This window comes from Scyliorhinus canicula, chromosome 5 (genome assembly GCF_902713615.1).
Source record: "Scyliorhinus canicula chromosome 5, sScyCan1.1, whole genome shotgun sequence".
Taxonomy (NCBI): Eukaryota; Metazoa; Chordata; class Chondrichthyes; order Carcharhiniformes; family Scyliorhinidae; genus Scyliorhinus; species Scyliorhinus canicula.
Genome location: NC_052150.1, coordinates 57,765,548 through 57,784,641, shown reverse-complemented (window position 1 = coordinate 57,784,641; position 19,094 = coordinate 57,765,548). Strand labels below are relative to the sequence as shown.

The window sequence follows — 19,094 nt, the reverse complement described above, 5'->3', positions numbered from 1 at the left end:
GGCTATGCCCCCTAGTTCTGCTGTCACCCGCCAGTGGAAACAACCTGCCCGCATCTATCCTATCTATTCCCTTCATAATTTTAAATGTTTCTATAAGATCCCCCCTCATCCTTCTAAATTCCAACGAGTACAGTCCCAGTCTACTCAACCTCTCCTCATAATCCAACCCCTTCAGCTCTGGGATTAACCTAGTGAATCTCCTCTGCACACCCTCCAGTGCCAGTACGGCCTTTCTCAAGTAAGGAGACCAAAACTGAACACAATACTCCAGGTGTGGACGCACTAACACCTTATACAATTGCAACATAACCTCCCTAGTCTTAAACTCCATCCCTCTAGCAATGAAGGACAAAATTCCATTTGTAAACTCATGCACTAGCACACCCAAGTCTCTCTGAACAGCGGCATGCTTTAATATTTTATCGATTAAATAATAATCCCGTTTGCTGTTATTCCTACCAAAATGGATAACCTCACATTTGTCAACATTGTATTCCATCTGCCAGACCCGAGCCCATTCACTTAACCTATCCAATCCTCTGCAGACTTCCAGTATCCTCTGCACTTTTTCGCTTTACCACTCATCTTAGTGTCATCTGCAAACTTGGACACATTGCCCTTGGTCCCCAACTCCAAATCATCAATGTAAATTGTGAACAATTGTGGGCCCAACACGGAATCCGTGAGGGACACCACTAGCTACTGAGTGCCAACCAGAGAAACACCCCATTTATCCCAACTCTTTGCTTTCTATTAATTAACCAATCCTCTATCCCATGCTACTACTTTACCCTTAATGCCATGATCTTTATCTTATGCACAACCTTTTGTGTGGCACCTTGTCAAAGGCTTTCTGGGAAATCAGATATACCACATCCATCGGCTCCCGTTATCTACTGCACTGGTAATGTCCTCAAAAAATTCCACTAAATTAGTTAGGCATGACCTGCCTTTTACGAACCCATGCTGCGTCTGCCCAATGGACAATTTCTATCAGATACCTCGCTATTTCTTCCTTGATGGATAGATTCCAGCATCTTCCCTATTACCGAAGTTAAACTCACTGGCCTATAATTTCCTGCTTTCTGCCTACCTCCTTTTTTAAAACAGGTGGCGTCACGTTTGCTAATTTCCAATCCACGGGACCACCCCAGAGTCTAGTGAATTTCGGTAATTATCAACTAGTGCATCTGCAATTTCCCTAGCCATCTCTTTTAGCACTCTGGGATGCATTCCATCAGGGCCAGGAGACTTGTCTACCTTTAGCCCCATTAGCTTGCCCATCACTCCCTCCTTAGTGATAACAATCCTCTCAAGGTCCTCACCTGTCATAGCCTCATTTCTATCAGTCGCTGGCATGTTGTTTGTGTCTTCCACTGTGAAGACCGACCCAAAAAACCTGTTCAGTTCCTCAGCCATTTCCTCATTTCCCATTATTAAAACTCCTTCTCATCCTCTAAAGGACCAATATTTACCTTAGCCACTCTTTTTTGTCTTGTATATTTGTAAAAACTTTTACTGTCTGTTTTTATATTCTGAGCAAGTTTACTCTCATACTCTATCTTACTCTTCTTTATAGCTTTTTTAGTAGCTTTCTGTTGCCCCCCTAAAGATTTCCCAGTCCTCTAATCTCCCAGCAATCTTTGCCACTTTATGTGCTTTTTCCTTCAATTTGATACTCTCCCTTATTTCCTTAGATATCCACGGTCGATTTTCCTCTTCTTCCGTCCTCCTTTTTGTTGGTATAAACCTTTGCTGAGCACTGTGAAAAATCGCTTGGAAGGTTCTCCACTGTTCCTCAACTGTTCCACCATAAAGTCTTAGCTCCCAGTCTACCTTAGCTAGTTCTTCTCTCATCCCCTTGTAATCTCCTTTGTTTAAACACAAAACACTAGTATTTGATTTTACTTTCTCACCCTCCATCTGTATTTTAAATTCCACCATATTGTGATCGCTCCTTCCGAGAGGATCCCTAACTATGAGATCATGAATCAATCCTGTCTCATTACACAGGACAAGATCTAGGACCGCTTGTTCCCTCGTAGTTTCCTAGAACAGTATGTAATGGAAACTATCGCGGATACATTCTATAAACTCCTCCTCACGGTTGCCTTGACCGACCTGGTTAAACCAATCGACATGTAGATTAAAATCCCCCATGATAACTGCTGTACCATTTCTACATGCATCAGTTATTTCTTTGTTTATTGCCTGCCCCTGTGTGTGGGGGAGGAGGGGGGCTGCGCTGAGGAAACCTCCATCCTCGCATCCCCGCTCCCCCTTTCCTCGACACTTTACCCCGGGGGATGTGGCTTCACTGATGTACGCGGCAGCTCTAGGTCAGGTGCATCACTGCTGCCACTCTTGTTGACCCGCGCTGAAGCGATGCTGGGCCCAGTACCGACGCTGAGGCGTCAATGGGCCTCAGATGAGGTGGAGCGTTCGCAGGTCAAGGTGTGTCAGTAGTCCTCGAGCCGGAGTTCCAGCGTGCGGGGCTCTCTAGGCCGATGGGGTCGGGAATGTGTGGGGTCGATCCCTGCCTTGCATTCCTACGAGTCTTGTAGCATTGCAGATGCCCTCCCTCCTCCACGTCGGCAACCGATTGGTTGGTAGGTGCTGGATGGTGTCCCCTCGTGGAGCTGGGGTGGTAACGTCAGGAGAGGGGGCGCGGTGCTAGCCTCAGCCGCCATGGTGGCCTTGGAGGTGGGCAATTCTTTCGCACATGCCCACCTTCTTGCAGGCATGGCACCACCCACCATCTACAGACCAAAATATACACAAAGTCTCTCTTTGATGGGAGACTTCGAATCCCCATCCAATATCTGGTGGACGAAAACCTGGTACCTGAGGAGGGCATCCCTTAGGCCAGGAGGGAGCGGTGCTGCCTTGGAACACCCCTTCCCCAGTCGCTGGAGATGGGGGCGGAGCAGCTCTGTTGGGAGGTAGGGTGGGACATTGGAGAGTATAATCCTCACGACGGTGGCCTCAGGTGGATCCACTGCCACGTAGGTCCCACGCACCGTGAGCCCCTTTTCAAGGGCGAGATGGACTGCCCGCTAAGCCCTCAGGGCAATGCAACCTTACCTTGCATACGAGTGGCGGTCACAATGGCCGAAGCGTTGATGACCCCGGCCATTGCATGAACGCAAACCTCTATGGTGACTGTGGGGTGAGTGTAGCACTTAATAATAATAATAATCTTTTATTGTCCCAAGTATAAAGTTACTGTGAAAAGCCCCTAATCACCACATTCCGGAGCCTGTTCGGGTAAGCCGGTACAGGAATTGAACCTGAACTGCTGGCCTTGTTCTGCATTACAAACCAGCTGTCTAGCCCACTGAGCTAAACCAGCCCTGCACACTCCCAATTTCTGGGTTAGCAGCCGGAAGCGTGGCGGGGCTGCAGGAGTAGTGTAGGCCAAAGCGGCCAGTTCCCCCGCATCGGTGTTTCATAGAATTTACAGTTCAGAAGGAGACCATTCGTCCCATCGAGTCTGCACAGGCCCTTGGAAAGACCATTTCACCCAAGCCCACACCTCCACCCTATCACCATAAGCCATCGAAGTGCCGAACCCATCGAACACTAAGGGCAATTTTGGACACTAAGGGCAATTTAGCATGGCCAATCCACCTAACCCACATCTTTGGACTGTGGGAGGAAACCGGAGCACCTGGAGGAAACCCACACACAGACGGGGAGAACGTGCAAACTCCGCACAGACAGTGACACAAGCCGGGAATCGAACCTGGGACCCTGGAGCTGTGAAGCAATTGTGCTAACCACTATGCTACCGTGCTGCCCTAAGTGGACTGCCCCGCCACTGTCGGTATAGATTTGAAAATAGATAGGGGACGTCAGGGGGCGAGCGAGGTGGAACAATGCACTCTTTCCCCTTGGAAGGTATGCAAAGGAATGAGGAAAGGAAGGGAAGAGAGAGCAACGATGCAGCGGGAGGAGGAGGATAGTGGCATAGAAGGGTGGGCAACTTGCATCGATTGGTGCCTGAGGTGGGAGACTACTGAGACTCCTGTGAAGCTGGAGGGTCGGAGGATAGGGGAGCACAAGCGAGGGGGCCTAACAAAAGCACAGAAGGATACATTTAAAAACCTTGTACCTGATTGCACTCGGTATTCAAAATGAGCTGATGGCACATGGTTGCAGGAGGACCGGCACTTGAAGTTAAATGTCCAAGGGAACTCAGTATTCCAAAAGGATAGGCTGGATGGAACAGGAGCTGGAGTTGCTTTATTGGTTAAAGATGATATCAAGGCTGTATTAAGAAATTAGATTGGCACTAAGTGCCAATATTGGTGGAAATAAAAAAATAAGGGAAAAAACTCCTTTTGTCGGAGTATTTTACAGGCCCCCGAACAATACCTCCAAAGTAGAGCATAGTATAAACCAAGAAATAATGAGGGCCTGTGAGAAGGGCACAACGGCAATCGGGCATGATGTTAACATGCATATTGACTGAATTAAGCAAATTGGCACGGGTAGCCACGAGGGAGATTTCATAGAGTGTATGAGAGATTATTTCTTAGAGCAAAATGTCATGGAGACAACCAGGGAGCAGGCTATTTTGGATTTCGTATTATGTAACGAAGAAGGGTTGATAAAGTGTATTGTCGTTAAGGATCCTCTTGGAAGGAGTGATCACAGCATGCTAGAATTTCAAATTCAGATTGAGCGAAAGAGGACAGAGTGCCATATTAGAGTTTTAGCGTTGGACAGAGGTAATTAATTATACAGGCCTGAGGAAAGAGTTGGCCCAAGTAGACTGGGCACAAATATTTGAGGGTCGGACAGTTGAGGAACAATGGCGGATGTTCAGGGAGATATAAAACAAGTCTCAATTCATGAAGGTTCATGAGAGAAAGAGGAATTGAAAAACGTTTCATGGCTAAACAAGGCAATCAAGAAGGACATGAAGCAAAAACTAGGGAATGCCTTACTGCAAAAGCTAGTGGTAAGCTGGAGGATTGGGAGAATTTTAGGGGTCGGCAAATGGGTGACATGGTGACGCAGTGGTTAGCACTGCTGCCTCACAGTGCCAAGGACCTGGGTTCCATCTCGGCCCCGGGTCACTGTCCATGTGCTGGTTCCACATTCTCCCCGTGTCTGCGTGGGTGTCATGGGAATGTCACTAAGAAAAGGGTGTTTTATCAAATGGTTGCAGTGATGTCATTGTATGGGTGGAGCTGGAATGTGATTCTGTCTTTTACTTTGTTTTGAGCTGAAGCTGCTTTGTGTTTTACTTTCATTTTAGGTAGTTGGAGAGCTGCATTCAAACATGAAGGTGTATATCTCTCTCTAAAGAATGTCTCCAGATCACTTGATGATTTCAAAGTAATATCTGTTTCTGTAGAGAATTCAAACCTGCTGTCTTTGTTAAAAAAAGGTCTTTGATTTATGGATGTTGCTAGGACAGTTACCAAGGGTTACCTACAGAGTACTGTATCTTTGGGGGGGAGTATCAGTGTTGGCAGTTGATAAGATATTTACTGTGTGTTTATAAAATATTAACTTAACTTCATAGAATAAACATTGTTTTTGTTTAAAAATACTTTTAGTTCTCTGTTGCATCACACCTTTAAAGTGGGCCCTTGTGCTCCCCAAAACCAAAATCTATTCAAAGTTGTGGGTCAGGTGAACTCCATGATATACTTTGGTGTTCTCTAAACCCTGGCCCATAATTGTGGGTCTCACCCCCACAAACCCAAAGATATGCAGGATAAGTAGATTGGCCATGCTAAATTGTCCCTTAATTGGAAAAAGAGAATTGGGTACTCTAAATTCATTTTAAAAAAAAGGTGAGGTGGGGTTACTGGGTTACGAGGTTAGGGTGGAGGTGTGGGCTTAAGTAAGGTGCTCTTTCCAAGAGCGGGTGCAGACTAAATGGGCTGATTAGCGGCCTTCTGCACCATAAATTCTATGATTCTACTCAAAATAGAATCAAAATAGAACATAGAACAGCACAGAACAGGCCCTTCGGCCCTCGATGTTGTGCCGAGCCATGAGCACCCGACTCAAACCCACGTATCCACCCGTAACCCGTAACCCAACAACCCCCCTCCCCCTTTTAACCTTACTTTTTTTAGGACACTACGCGCAATTTAGCATGGCCAATCCACCTAACCCGCACATCTTTGGACTATGGGAGGAAACCGGAGCACCCGGAGGAAACCCACGCACACACGGGGAGGACGTGCAGACTCCGCACAGACAGTGACCCAGCCGGGAATCGAACCTGGGACCCTGGAGCTGTGAAGCATTTATGCTAACCACCATGCTACCGTGCTGCCCATAAATAGCTAAGATTAACTACAAAAGGAAAATAGCAGAAAACATAAACACTGATACTAAGAGCTTCTATAAGTATATAAAGAGGAAGAGAATAGCTAAAGTAAATGTTGGCCCTTTAGAGGACGATACTGGTGAGGTAACAATGGGGGACAAAGAGATGGCGGAGGCACTGAACCAATATTTTGCCTCTGTCTTCACGGTAGAGGGTAATAATTTTCCAAGAAGGGAGAAGGTATTGAATAAACTAATGGGACTAAAGACAGACCAGTCTCCGGGACCTGATGGCCTGCACTCTCGGGTATTAAATTAGGTGGCATGTCGGAGATGGGAGGAGAGGGGAGTTAGGGCATTAAAGGATTTGTTTCTGGGAGGCTGGTTTGCGAAGTTGGAGGAACTGGCAGAGAATTATGGTTTGGGGCACGGGGCGATGTTTACATGTATGCGGGTCCAAAATGTTGCCAGGAAGGAGGTACAGAGCTTTCCAATTACACCGACCCCCACAATGTGACAGAGATAGTGACGAGGGACGATTGAAGAAATGGGTGGCGGCGATGGTTTATGGGGTTATTCTGGGAGAAGATAAGGTATCACTGGATTGGATTAAGGCAAAATGGGAGGAAGAATCGGGGGAGGACATGGAGGACGGGTTGTGGTGTGAGGTGCTACGAAGGGTGAATGCATCAACTTCATAGCGCGGAGAATGGGCCTGATACAGTTAGAACATAGAACATTACAGCGCAGTACGGGCCCTTCGGCCCTCGATGTTCTTCGGCGCCGACCTGTGAAACCGTCTGAAGCCTATCTGACCTACACTATTCCATTTTCATCCAGATGTCGATCCAGTGACCACTTAGATGCCCTTAAAGTTGGCGAGTCTACTACTGTTGCAGGCAGGGCGTTCCACACCCCTACTACTCTCTGAGTAAAGAAACTGCCTCTGACATCTGTCCTATATCTACCACCCCTCAATTTAAAGCTATGTCCCCTCGTGTTGGTCATCACCATCCGAGGAAAGAGACTCTCACTGTCCACCCTATCTAACCCTCTGACTATCTTATATGTCTCTATTAAGTCACCTCTCAGCCTTCTCCTCTCTAACGAAAACAACCTCAATTCCCTGAGCCTTTCCTCGTAAGACCTTCCCTCCATACCAGGCAACATCCTAGTAAATCTCTGAACCCTTTCCAAAGCTTCCACATCCTTCCTATAATGTGGTGACCAGAACTGCACGCAGTACTCCAGGAGCGGCCGCACCAGAGTTATGTACAGCTGCAGCATGACCTTGTGGCTCCGAAACTCAATCCCCCTACTGATAAAGGCTAGCACACCATATGCCTTCTTAACAGCCCTATTAACCTGGGTGGCAAACTTTCAGTGATTTATGTATCTGGATGCCGAGATCTCTCTGTTCATCTACACTACCAAGAATCTTGCCATTAGCCCAGTACTCTGCATTCCTGTTACTCCTTCCAAAGTGAACCACCTCACACTTTCCCGCATTAAACTCCATCTGCCACCTCTCAGCCCAGCTCTGCAGCTTATCTATGTCCCTCTGTATCCTATACATCCTTCAGCACTATCCACAACTCCACCGACCTTCGTGTCATCTGCAAATTTACTAACCCATCCTTCTACACCCTCTTCCAGGTCATTTATAAAAATGACAAACAGCAGTGGCCCCAAAACAGATCCTTGCGGTACACCACTAGTAACTGAACTCCAGGATGAACATTTGCCATCACCCACCACCCTCTGTCTTCTTTCAGCTAGCCAATTACTGATCCAAACCGCTAAATCACCTTCAATCCCATACTTCCTTATTTTCTGCAATAGCCTGCCGTGGGGAACCTTATCAAACGCCTTACTGAAATCCATATACACCACATCAACCGCTTTACCCTGATCCACCTCTTTGGTCACCTTCTCAAAAAACTCAATAAGGTTTGTGTAGGCATGTCCTACCTTTCAAAAAACCGTGTTGACTATCGCTAATCAACTTGTTCTTTTCAAATGATTATAAACCCTATCTCTTATAACCTTTTCCAACATTTTACCCACAACCGAAGTAAGGCTCACAGGTCTATAATTACCAGGGTTGTCTCTACTCCCCTTCTTGAACAAGGGGACAACATTTGCTATCCTCCAGTCTTCCGGCACTATTCCTGTCGACAAAGACGACATAAAGATCAAGGACAAAGGCTCTGCAATCTCCTCCCTGGCTTCCCAGAGAATCCTAGGATAAATCCCATCTGGCCCAGGGGACTTATCTATTTTTACATTTTCCAAAATTGCTAACACCTCCTCCTTGTGAACCTCAATTCCATCTAGCCTGGTCGACTGAACCTGAGTATTCTCCTCAACAACATTGTCTTTCTCCAGTGTAAACACTGAAGAAAAATATCCATTTAACGCTTCCCCTATCTCCTCTGATTCCACACACAACTTTCCACTACTATCCTTGATTGGCCCTAATCTTACTCTAGTCATTCTTTTGTTCCTGATATACCTATAGAAAGCCTTAGGGTTTTCTTTTATCCTATCCGCCAACGACTTTTCGTGTCCTCTCCTCGCTCTTCTTAACTCTCCCTTTAGGTCCTTCCTGGCTAACTTGTAACTCTCAAGTGCCCTAACTGAGCCTTCATGTCTCATCCAAACATAAGCCTTCTTCTTCCTGTTGACAAGTGCTTCAACTTCCTTAGTAAACCACGGTTCCCTTGCTCGACAACTGCCTGACAGGTACATACTTATCAAGGACACGCAGTAGCTGTTCCTTGAAGAAGCTCCACATTTCGATTGTACCCATCCCCTGCAGTTTCCTTCCCCATCCTATACATCCTAAATCTTGCCGAATAGCATCATAATTGCCTTTCCCCCAGCTATAATTCTTGCCTTGCGGTATATACCTATCCCTGCCCATCGCTAAAGTAAACATAACCGAATTGTGATCACTATCACCAAAGTGCTCACCTACATCTAAATCTAACACCTGGCCGGGTTCATTACCCAGTACCAAATCCAATGTGGCCTCGCCCCCTGTTGGCCTGTCTACATACTGTGTCAGAAAACCCTGCTGCACACACTGCACAAAAACTGACCCATGTATAGTACTCGAACTATAGAATTTCCAGTCAATATTTGGAAAGTTAAAGTCCCCCATAACAACTACCCTGTTACTCTCGCTCCTGTCGAGAATCATCTTTGCAATCCTTTCCTCTACATCTCTGGAACTATTCGGAGGTCTATAGACAACTCCCAACAGGGTGACCTCTCCTCTCCTGTGCCTAACCTCGGCCCATACTACCTCAGTAGACGAGTCCGCAAACGTCCTTTCTGCCGCCGTAATACTTTCCTTGATTAAAAATGCCACACCCCCCCCCCCCTCTTTTACCATCTTCTCTGTTCTTACAGAAACATCTAAATCCTGGAACCTGCAACAAGCATTCCTGTCTCTGCTCTACCCATGTGTCCTAAATCGCCACAACATCGAGATCCCAGGTACCAGCCCATGCTGCAAGCTCACCCACCTTATTCCGGATGCTCCTGACGTTGAAGTAGACACACTTCAAACCACCGTCTTGCTTGCCAGTGCCCTCTTTCGAACTTTTAACCCTATCCCTGACCTCACTACTCTCAACATCCTGTACACTGGGACTACAATTTAGGTTCCCATCCCCCTGCTGAATTAGTTTAAACCCCCCCCGAAGAGCACTAGCAAATCTCTCCCCCAGGATATTGGTACACCTCTGGTTCAGGTGAAGACCATCCTGTTTGTAGAGGTCCCACCTACCCCAGAATGAGCCCCAATTATCCAGGAAACCAAAACCCTCCCTCCTGCACCATCCCTGTAGCCACGTGTTCAACTCCTCTCTCTCCTTATTTCTCACTTCGCTAGCACGTGGCACGGGTAACAACCCAGAGATAACAACTCTGTGTTTGTTCTAGCTCTCAGCTTCCACCCTAGCTCCCTGAATTTCTGTCTCAAATCCCCATCTCTCTTCCTACCTATGTCGTTGGTACCTATGTGGACCACGACTTGGGGCTGCTCCCCCTCCCCCTTAAGGATCCCAAAAACACGATCAGAGACATCACGAACCCTGGCACCTGGGAGGCAACACACCAACCGTGAGTCTCTTTCGTTCCCACAGAACCTCCTGTCTGTTCCTCTAACTATGGAGTCCCCAATGACAAGTGCTCTGTTCCTCTTCTCCCTTCCCTTCTGAGCAACAGGGACAGACTCTGTGCCAGAGATCTGTGCCCCATTGCTTACACCTGGTAAGTCGTCCCCCGCAACAGTATCCAAAACGGTATACTTGTTATAGAGGGGAACGACCACAGGGGATCCTTGCACTGCCTACCGGTTCCCTCTCCCTCCCCTGACGGTAACCCATCTACCTTCTTCTTTTACCTGAGGTGTGACTACCTCCCTATAACTCCTCTCAATAACCCCCTCCGCCTCCCGAATGATCCGAAGTTCATCCAGCTCCAGGTCCCTAACGCGGTTCTCGAGGAGCTGGAGTTGGGTGCACTTCCCGCAAATGTAGTCAGCAGGGACACTCGAGGTGACCCTTTCCTCCCACATTCTGCAGGAGGAACATTCAACTGCCCTAGCCTCCATTCCCACTGAACTAACTTCCCAACTACTGAAAACTAAAAACTAAAAAAAAAACTTGTTAGTTTAGCAATCCGACGGACAGAACTTTTTTTTGGTAAGAGGAGGAGGATGGGTGGGAGACACTACGTAAGTAGTGTTTCGGGTAAAGCTGTCACTCGAGAACAGCCCCTTCACAAACCACCTTCAACTTACGCTGACCGTACTGCACGTATGCAAATCTCCCCGGAACAGCCATTCAGAAGCTCTGCTCTGCTGCCCTCTGCTGGATGCTTGCCTTCATTCGAACTCCTCGGGTTACTTGCGCAGGTACACCTTCAACTTACGCTGACCGCACTGCACGTATGCAAATCTCCCCGGAACAGCCAATCGGAAGCTCTGCTCTGCTGCCCTCTGCTGGATGCTTGCTTTCATTCGAACTCCTCAGGTCACTTGCGCAGGTACACCTTCAACTTACGCTGACCGCACTGCACGTATGCAAATCTCCCCGGAACAGCCAATCAGAAGCTCTGCTCTGCTGCCCTCTGCATGATGTTGAAGGTGATTATATAGGGCGCATCTCAAGGGCAAGGATGAGCCCACATTTTGAGGGGGTAGAGTATGTTTGTGAATGCTGTATGTGGCGGGGGGGCGCAAATCAAGTTCATATGTTTTGGTCCTGTCCATAACTGAAGGGGTATTGAAGGGAGGTCTTTAGGGTAATCTCAAGGGTGGTACATGTGAGACTCAAATCAGATCCCCTAGCTATATTTGGGATGTCAGATCGGCCGGGGCTGTCAGAAAGCGGGTGCGGAGACAAATGTCTTAACCTTCGTCTTGCTGATTGCCCGAAGGTGGATTCTGTTGGGGTGGGGGGTCCAGCAGGTCCTGCTGGAGTTCCTAACACTCGAGAAAGTAAAGTTCGAGTTGAGGGGGAGGATGGAAGGGTTCTACAACTCATTGGCCTTGTTCATCATGCATTTTCACAAATTGGATGACATTGAACATTATGGGGTGGTTTGGAATGTGTAAATTAATGATGATTCTCTTTCATTGGTGTTTTGTATTGAAAATGTTAGCTGTTTGAGGGTGGGTGGGGTGAAGGGATTGTTGGCTCGGGTCTTGCCATTGTATTTGTTGTTATTAATTATTGTTGTAAATTTGTTATAAATGTTGAAAATGTGAAAAAGGAGAATAAAAATATTTATTTAAAAAAAAATTAAAGGAGATGGCAGCAGAGATAGTGGATGCACTTGCTATGAATTGCCTGGATTCTGGAATGGTCCCCGTGAATTGGAAATGGGCTGATGTAACTCCCCTATTCAAAAGTAGGAAAATATAGACCAGTTAGCTTGACCTCTGGTGGGGAAGTTGCTGGAATCAATCATTAAGGAGGAGATAATTGAACATTTGGAAAGACAAAGCTCAATCCACCAATGCCAGCATAGTTTTATGAAGGGTAAGTCATGCTTGACAAACTTGCTTTGAGTTTTTTGAGGACGTAATCAGCAAGGTGAATAATGGGGAACCTGTGGATGTGGTATATCTTGACTTCCAGAAGGCGTTTGACAAAGTTCTGCATAAAAGGTTGATTCAGAAGGTGAGATCGCAGGGAGTTGGGGGTAGAATACTAGATTGGATTGAGGATTGGCTGACTGATGGGAAGCAGAGTGTCAGGTTAAATAGGTCCTTCTCTGGCTGGCAAACTGTATCCAGTGGGGTGCCACAGGGGTCAGTCCTCTAACCTCAACTGTTTACAATCTATAAAAATGATCTGCAAGCAGGGATACAGTGTAACATAGCAAAATTTGCAGATGATACTAAAATAGGTCGGAAAGCAGGCAGTGAAGAGGAGATACAGATTTTACAGATGGATATAGATAGGCTAGGAGATTGGGCCAAAATTTGGCAGATGCAGTTTATTGTGGATAAGTGTGAGGTTATCCATTATGGCCGAAAACAGTCAGGCAAATTATTATCTAAATGGAAAATAGATTCAAAATGTGTCTGGGCAGAGGGATCTGGGTGTCTTTTTTCATGAATCACAAAGTCTGTATGCTGGTACAAAATGTAATATGAAAGGCAAATATAATATTGGTGTTTATTGCAAAAGGACTGGAGTATAAAAGTAGAGAAGTGATATTGCAATTGTATAGGGTATTGGTGACACCACATCTGGAGTATTGTGTCCAGGGTAGCACAAGTGAATAGCACTGTGGCTTCACAGTGCCAGGGTCCCAGGTTTGATTCCCTGCTGGGACACTGTCTGTGCGGAGTCTGCAAGTTCACCCCGTGTCTGCGTGGGTTTCCTCCCACAATCCAAAGACGTGCAGGTGAGGTGGATTGGCCATGATAAATTGCGCTTAGTGACGAAAATTGTTCGGAAGGGTTATTGGATTACGGGGATAGGGTGGAAGTGAGGGCTTAAGTGGGTCGGTGCAGATTCGATGGCCCGAGTGACCTCCTTCTGCACTGTATGTTCTATGTTTTGATCTCCTTATTTGAGGAAGGATGTGGTGACATTGGAAACAGTTCAGAGGATGTTTGATTCCGGGGATGAAACGGTTGACATATGAGCAGAGATTGAACAGTTTGGGCTTATACTCACTGAAGTTTAAAAGGTTGAGAGGGGATCTGATCAAGGAGTATAAAATACTAAAAGGGATTGATAAAGTAAGTAAATGTAAACAAATGTTCCCCTTGTGCAGCAATCTAGAACAAGAGTTCATACATATGGGGCAGCACGGTAGCATGGTGGTTAGCATAAATGCTTCACAGCTCCAGGGTCCCAGGTTCGATTCCCGGCTGGGTCACTGTCTGTGCGGAGTCTGCACATCCTCCCCGTGTGTGCGTGGGTTTCCTCCGGGTGCTCCGGTTTCCTCCCACAGTCCAAAGATGTGCAGGTTAGGTGGATTGGCTATGCTAAATTGCCCTTAGTGTCCTAAAAAATATAAGGTTAATGGGGTTGGGGTTGTTGGGTTACTGGTATAGGGTGGATACGTTGACTTGAGTAGGGTGATAATTGCTCGGCACAACATCGAGGGCCGAAGGGCCTGTTCTGTGCTGTACTGTTCTATGTTCTATATAGGTTGAGAAGTGATAGATTTAAAACTGAGATTAGGAGGCACTACCTCGCGCAGAGGCTGGTGAATTTGTGGAACTTGTTGCCCCATAGTGCGATGGAGTCCAAATGTTAAATGGTTTCACGAGGGAGATAGATATATTTCTGATAAAGAACGGGCTAAAGGGATATGGGGAATGGGTAGGGGGTGGCTTTGAGACCAGGAAGAGATCAGCCATGATCTGATTGAATGGAGAGGTAGGCTGAAGGGCTGAATTGCCTACTTCTGCTCCTAATTCCTATGTTCGTATGTTAGCCCACCCAGATGTCAGGAAACACTGAGTAAACCAATGTCACTGAGAGACTGTCTTTCTCTTAAGGAATTCCAGCCTTCATCTTCTCCCTCAATTTTCTCTAAAGGCTGTTTCAACTTTGGTAGCAACATCGGCCCACCTCAGAGTTTCAGTCTCGTCTACTGGGATTCCATTCCCCTGTAAACTCGAGTTTTAGCTCTTCGGCTGCACCAAATCAAACTCTTCTGCTCTGCCCTTTGCTCCAATGGAACAAGACAAAAGTTACCAACCTTCAGCTATCCCTGGGGAGCTCCACTACCTCCCTCCATCTCGGAAAAAAATCCATTAACCAATATTCTCTGTTCCTAAATGAGTATTTGAAGTTCAATGTCTTTGAACTAGTCGCAAACTGCTGAACACTAAACTGGGTCAAATCTGAGCTAGGCCAGTTTGCAGTCCTGGATGTGGGTTACAGATTCTATGCCACTGGAAATGCCATGATGGTTTAAAATACCATGGTGTTGTATCAGATACCTGATCCATAATAATGTACAATCATAATCTCCATTCCACCATATTCTAATACAGGAATTGATCTGGCACCTATTTATTTTTTGCACAGGGTGTGCATCAATTCAGATTTATTTTCTGATGGGATGCATGAATTTTAGCCACCTCTTTCCTTCTTGAATAGTGCAGTTTTCCACATCATTGTTTTTAATGAATGTAAGTGTAACAGATGTAAGTTGTTGCCAGGGGCACTGGTTTACATCAACTGAATTAAATTTTCATTCTGTAATTTTCATTTTTACTGCCTTAAAAATTTGCAGTCAGCATATCTGTTCCTTTTGGAAGAGACATTGTGCCCTCCGCTCTTTTTCATCAATAGCTTAATGTACTATGTTACAAAGTGATGGTATACAGTTCTGTTACAATTCCTCACAGATTTGTCTGGGTTGTTTGGCAGCTTCCCTTCCATTAGATTTAACACATCCCATTCAGGCCCTCAGCTAACTTTGGTTATGTTGTCAACAAGCTATGGTTGATTGAATAGAAACGTGGAGACTTGATAGTGTGAGTTGGCTGGGGATTCATTTCTTTGGCATAAAAATACAGCAGGCTTTTAGAAATGGTAGTTTAGTTTCTGTTTCCGACTGTTTGTGAATTCATGTTCGTTGTTGCCGTGCCCTGTAATTTCTTTGACGAACTTTTGGAGCATTTGCCCTCAAAATTGACATTGTCACCTTGTGGCGATTTCAAAAAAAAGGATGTTAATGAAACGCTTTTCATCTGTGGCTGTTTTGGTGGTGTTCCAGCAGCCAAGGTGTATGGTGTAATATGATACTGCCTTGTAAAACATTTCACAAGTTTTGTATACATTTCCTGACAAGATACATAATAACTGTATCCTTGTGCTAAAGCAGACATGAAAGTTAAACCTTAGCACCCATTTTGCATAGCTGTTTGGCACAAGTTTAAGTAATTTGAGTAATGCAAATGTAATTGATCAAAATTACTTCTTTTTATATCTACAGAACATGGAATCTGATTAATGGAAAACCTGCATTCATCAAAAATATAAAGCAGAGTAAGTTAATCTGTAATTTATTTAAAACATTTTATGGTCATAAAAGTGAGCAAACTTGGAATTTTATGGAATACATGTTTAAGGGGTACTCCGGTATAGTCTTATATAGTTCCAGCTCAGATACAAGCATCGACATTTAAACTTCACCCCAAAGGTGCCACAGTGGTTAGCACTGCTGCCTCACAGCACCAGATACCAGGTTTCAATTCCAACCTTGGGTGACTGTTGAATTTGCACATTTTACCTGTGCTCTGATCTCCTCCCACAATCCATAGATGTGCAGGTTAGGTGGATTGGGCATTCTAAATTGTCCCTTAGTGTCCAAGGGGTAGATGGGATTATAGGGCATCGGAGAGGGCAGGGGTGTGGGCCTAGGTGTTCTTTCAGATGGTCGGTGCAGATGCGATGGGCCAATTGGCCTCCTTCTGCACTGTAGGGATTCTATGAACAAGATGTTCAGTGATCTGTCTGAATTTGCTTTTTGGTATTTATATCGTCCTGTCTGCAAGCATTATTTCCTGTTGTCACAATATGGTTGCACTCAGAGGGTTGCTGTAGATTGGATGGGCTGAACGGCCTCCGTCTCTATTGTAGGAATTCTATGGTTCTAGCTTGTGTAGTGATATTTGAAGCAACATTACTCAACCAATTTTTCCATCACACTCTCTTTCAGTAAGAGCTATTAATGGCAAATTCCAATTTAGAGGTGGACAGATCTGGCTTGAGATTACCCACACATATTTCATAAAGAATCCTTTACAGTTGAGTTTAGATGAAGAGACATTTTCTGTTCCAGTTTTATCTGCTTTCGTCCGTTTGTCATCCCTTTTTGACTTCCCTGAAAGTAAAGTACAGTTTAAGGATAATAGCAATATTTCCAATATCTTGAAATGGTCATTCTTGCTGTCCCCGGTTCGCTAAAGCTCGGGTTGATTGTAATGCCCTAATTGCTCCAAACCTGGCATTCGTATGTTCAGCAGAGATGATAAATCAAATGTTTGACCTTTTGTATTACTGACTTGCTAACAGGTATTGTAACAGGAGAGTGGAGAGGAGTGAGAGACAATGAGACAAACGAAAGAAAGGGAGACAGACAGACACATCAAGAGAAGCACAGCCAAACAAAAGAGGGCATAGTCAAATGGTTATAGAGTAAGAGAGAGAAGAAGCTGGACTGGATAAGTGACGGGCGGCACGGCAGCACAGTGGTTAGCACTGTTGCTTCACAGTGCCAGGGCCCTAGGGTCGATTCGCGGCTTGGGTCACTGTTTGTGCAAAGTCTGCACGTTCTCCCCATTTCTGCATGATTCACCACCCTCCGGGGTGTTCCCACAAGTCCCGAAAGACGTGCTTGTTAGTTGAATTGGATATTCTGAATTTTCCCTCAGTGTACCCAAACAGGTGCCAAAATGTGGCGACTATGGGCTTTTCACAGTAACTTTGTTGCAGTGTTAATGTAAGCTGACTTGTGACAATAATAAAGATTATTATTAATACAGAGAGATAGGAGAGAGATGCACAGAGGCAGATTGAGCAGAGAACAAAGAGACACATGCAGACTGAATGGAAAGCAATAAACTTTCATCCCATTGCTCTGGAAACATCTCGGGACCCTTCATAACTGAAGTGACATCATTGCACCTACACCACCTCTATATTTCTTTGCCTGAAGGTTGTTTATTATGTACTCAAGTGCAGTTAAGGCAAATACCATATCAGTGTTGTCATATTTTTGGTAGCATTTATTTCTGTTACAAGTACCATAGAATCATAGAAAAGTTATGGCACAGAAGAAGGCCATTCAGCCCATCTTGTCCATGCCAGCCCAACGGCACCAGGTGCCTTTCTAATCCCACCTTCCTGCAACCGGTCCATAGCCCTGTAGATTGCAACACTTAAGGTGCAGATCTAGGTACATTTTAAAAGAGTTTAGGGTCTCTGCCGCCACCGCCACTAGGCAGTGAATTCCAGACTCCCACTACCCTCAGGTAAAAAGTTCTTGCTCATGTCCCCTCTCCACCTTCTGCAACTTGAATCTTTAACCTTTATTATTGTCACAAGTGGGCTTACATTAACACTGCAATTAAGTAACTGTGCAAAGCCCCTACTCGCCACAATCCGCCGCCAGGGGAGAATTATGCAGACTCCGCACAGGCAGTGACCCAAGTGGGAATCGAACCTGGGACCCTGGCGCTGTGAAGCAACAGTTTATGTCCTCTGGTTCTAGAATTCTCCACCAAGGGAAAAAAAATTATTCTGTCCACTCTATACCTTCTCTCATAATTTTGCACACCTCAATTGAGTCACACCATGCCTTCTTTGTTCCAAGGAAAATAACCTCAACCTCTCCAATCTCTCCTCGTAGCTACACTTTTCTAGCCCAGGCAACATTCTTGTCAACCTCCTCTGCAATCTCTCCAGAGCAATTATGTCCTTCCTGTAATGTGGGGATCAGAATTGCACACAATACTCCAGTTGCAGCCACACCAGTGTTTTATACAATTCCAACATTATATCCTTAATTTTTATATTCTCTACCTCTGCCGGTGAAGGAGAGCATTCCATATGCTTTTTAACAACCTTGTCTACTTGAACTGCTGCCTTTAGGGATCTATGTACGTGTTCACCAAGATCTCTTATTTCATCTAACCTTTTTAATATATTCCCACTTATTATGTACTCCCTATAAACTGTTTGACCTCCTAAATGCATGATCTCACACTTGTCTGTTAAATTCCATTAAATACCTGTACGTGAATATTCATGAATTCTATTTTACTTTGGTATCTTAGATGCTCAAATTGTCCAATGGTCCCCAGGCGGAAACAGTTATATCGTGGCTTCAAATAATCAGTTGGATATTTATACCTTGGAGACGGCCTCCATCAATAGTACCATCATGTGCAAGAAAAGGATCTCATCAGTGAAATTTATAACAGTATGTTCACATCGGTGTTCAGTCTTCCTTAACTTGAAGTGTTATTTGAAGCTTCTATGTCAGAACCAAACTAACTGTGAATATCGAAAGGACAGGCAAAGGGGCAAGGTTGCGTTGTTGGTAAGGAATGAAGTTAAATTGATAGCAAAGAGCGATATAGAATCAGAAGACTTTGAATCTCTGGGTAGAATTGAGGAATCGCAAAGGTAAAAAGGACCCTGATGGGAGTTATGTACTAGCAGTAGTCAGGATGTGGGGCGGAAAATAAATCAGGAGCTAGAAAAGGCATGTAAAAAAGGCAATATTACAATAATCATGGGGGA

The 19,094-nt window shown here is 45.3% G+C and overlaps 1 protein-coding gene across 1 annotated transcript in view; it reads left to right on the top strand.

Annotated features, from left to right (window-relative positions):
* The window catches only part of pak1ip1 (PAK1 interacting protein 1), a 148,347-nt gene that overhangs the window by 42,815 nt on the left and 86,438 nt on the right, over positions 1 to 19,094 (top strand). Inside the window, exons 7-8 of the mRNA XM_038796428.1 lie at positions 15,781 to 15,833; positions 18,626 to 18,771. Of these exons, the coding sequence (XP_038652356.1) occupies positions 15,781 to 15,833; positions 18,626 to 18,771 (199 nt within the window). The remainder of the gene's footprint in view (positions 1 to 15,780; positions 15,834 to 18,625; positions 18,772 to 19,094) is intronic.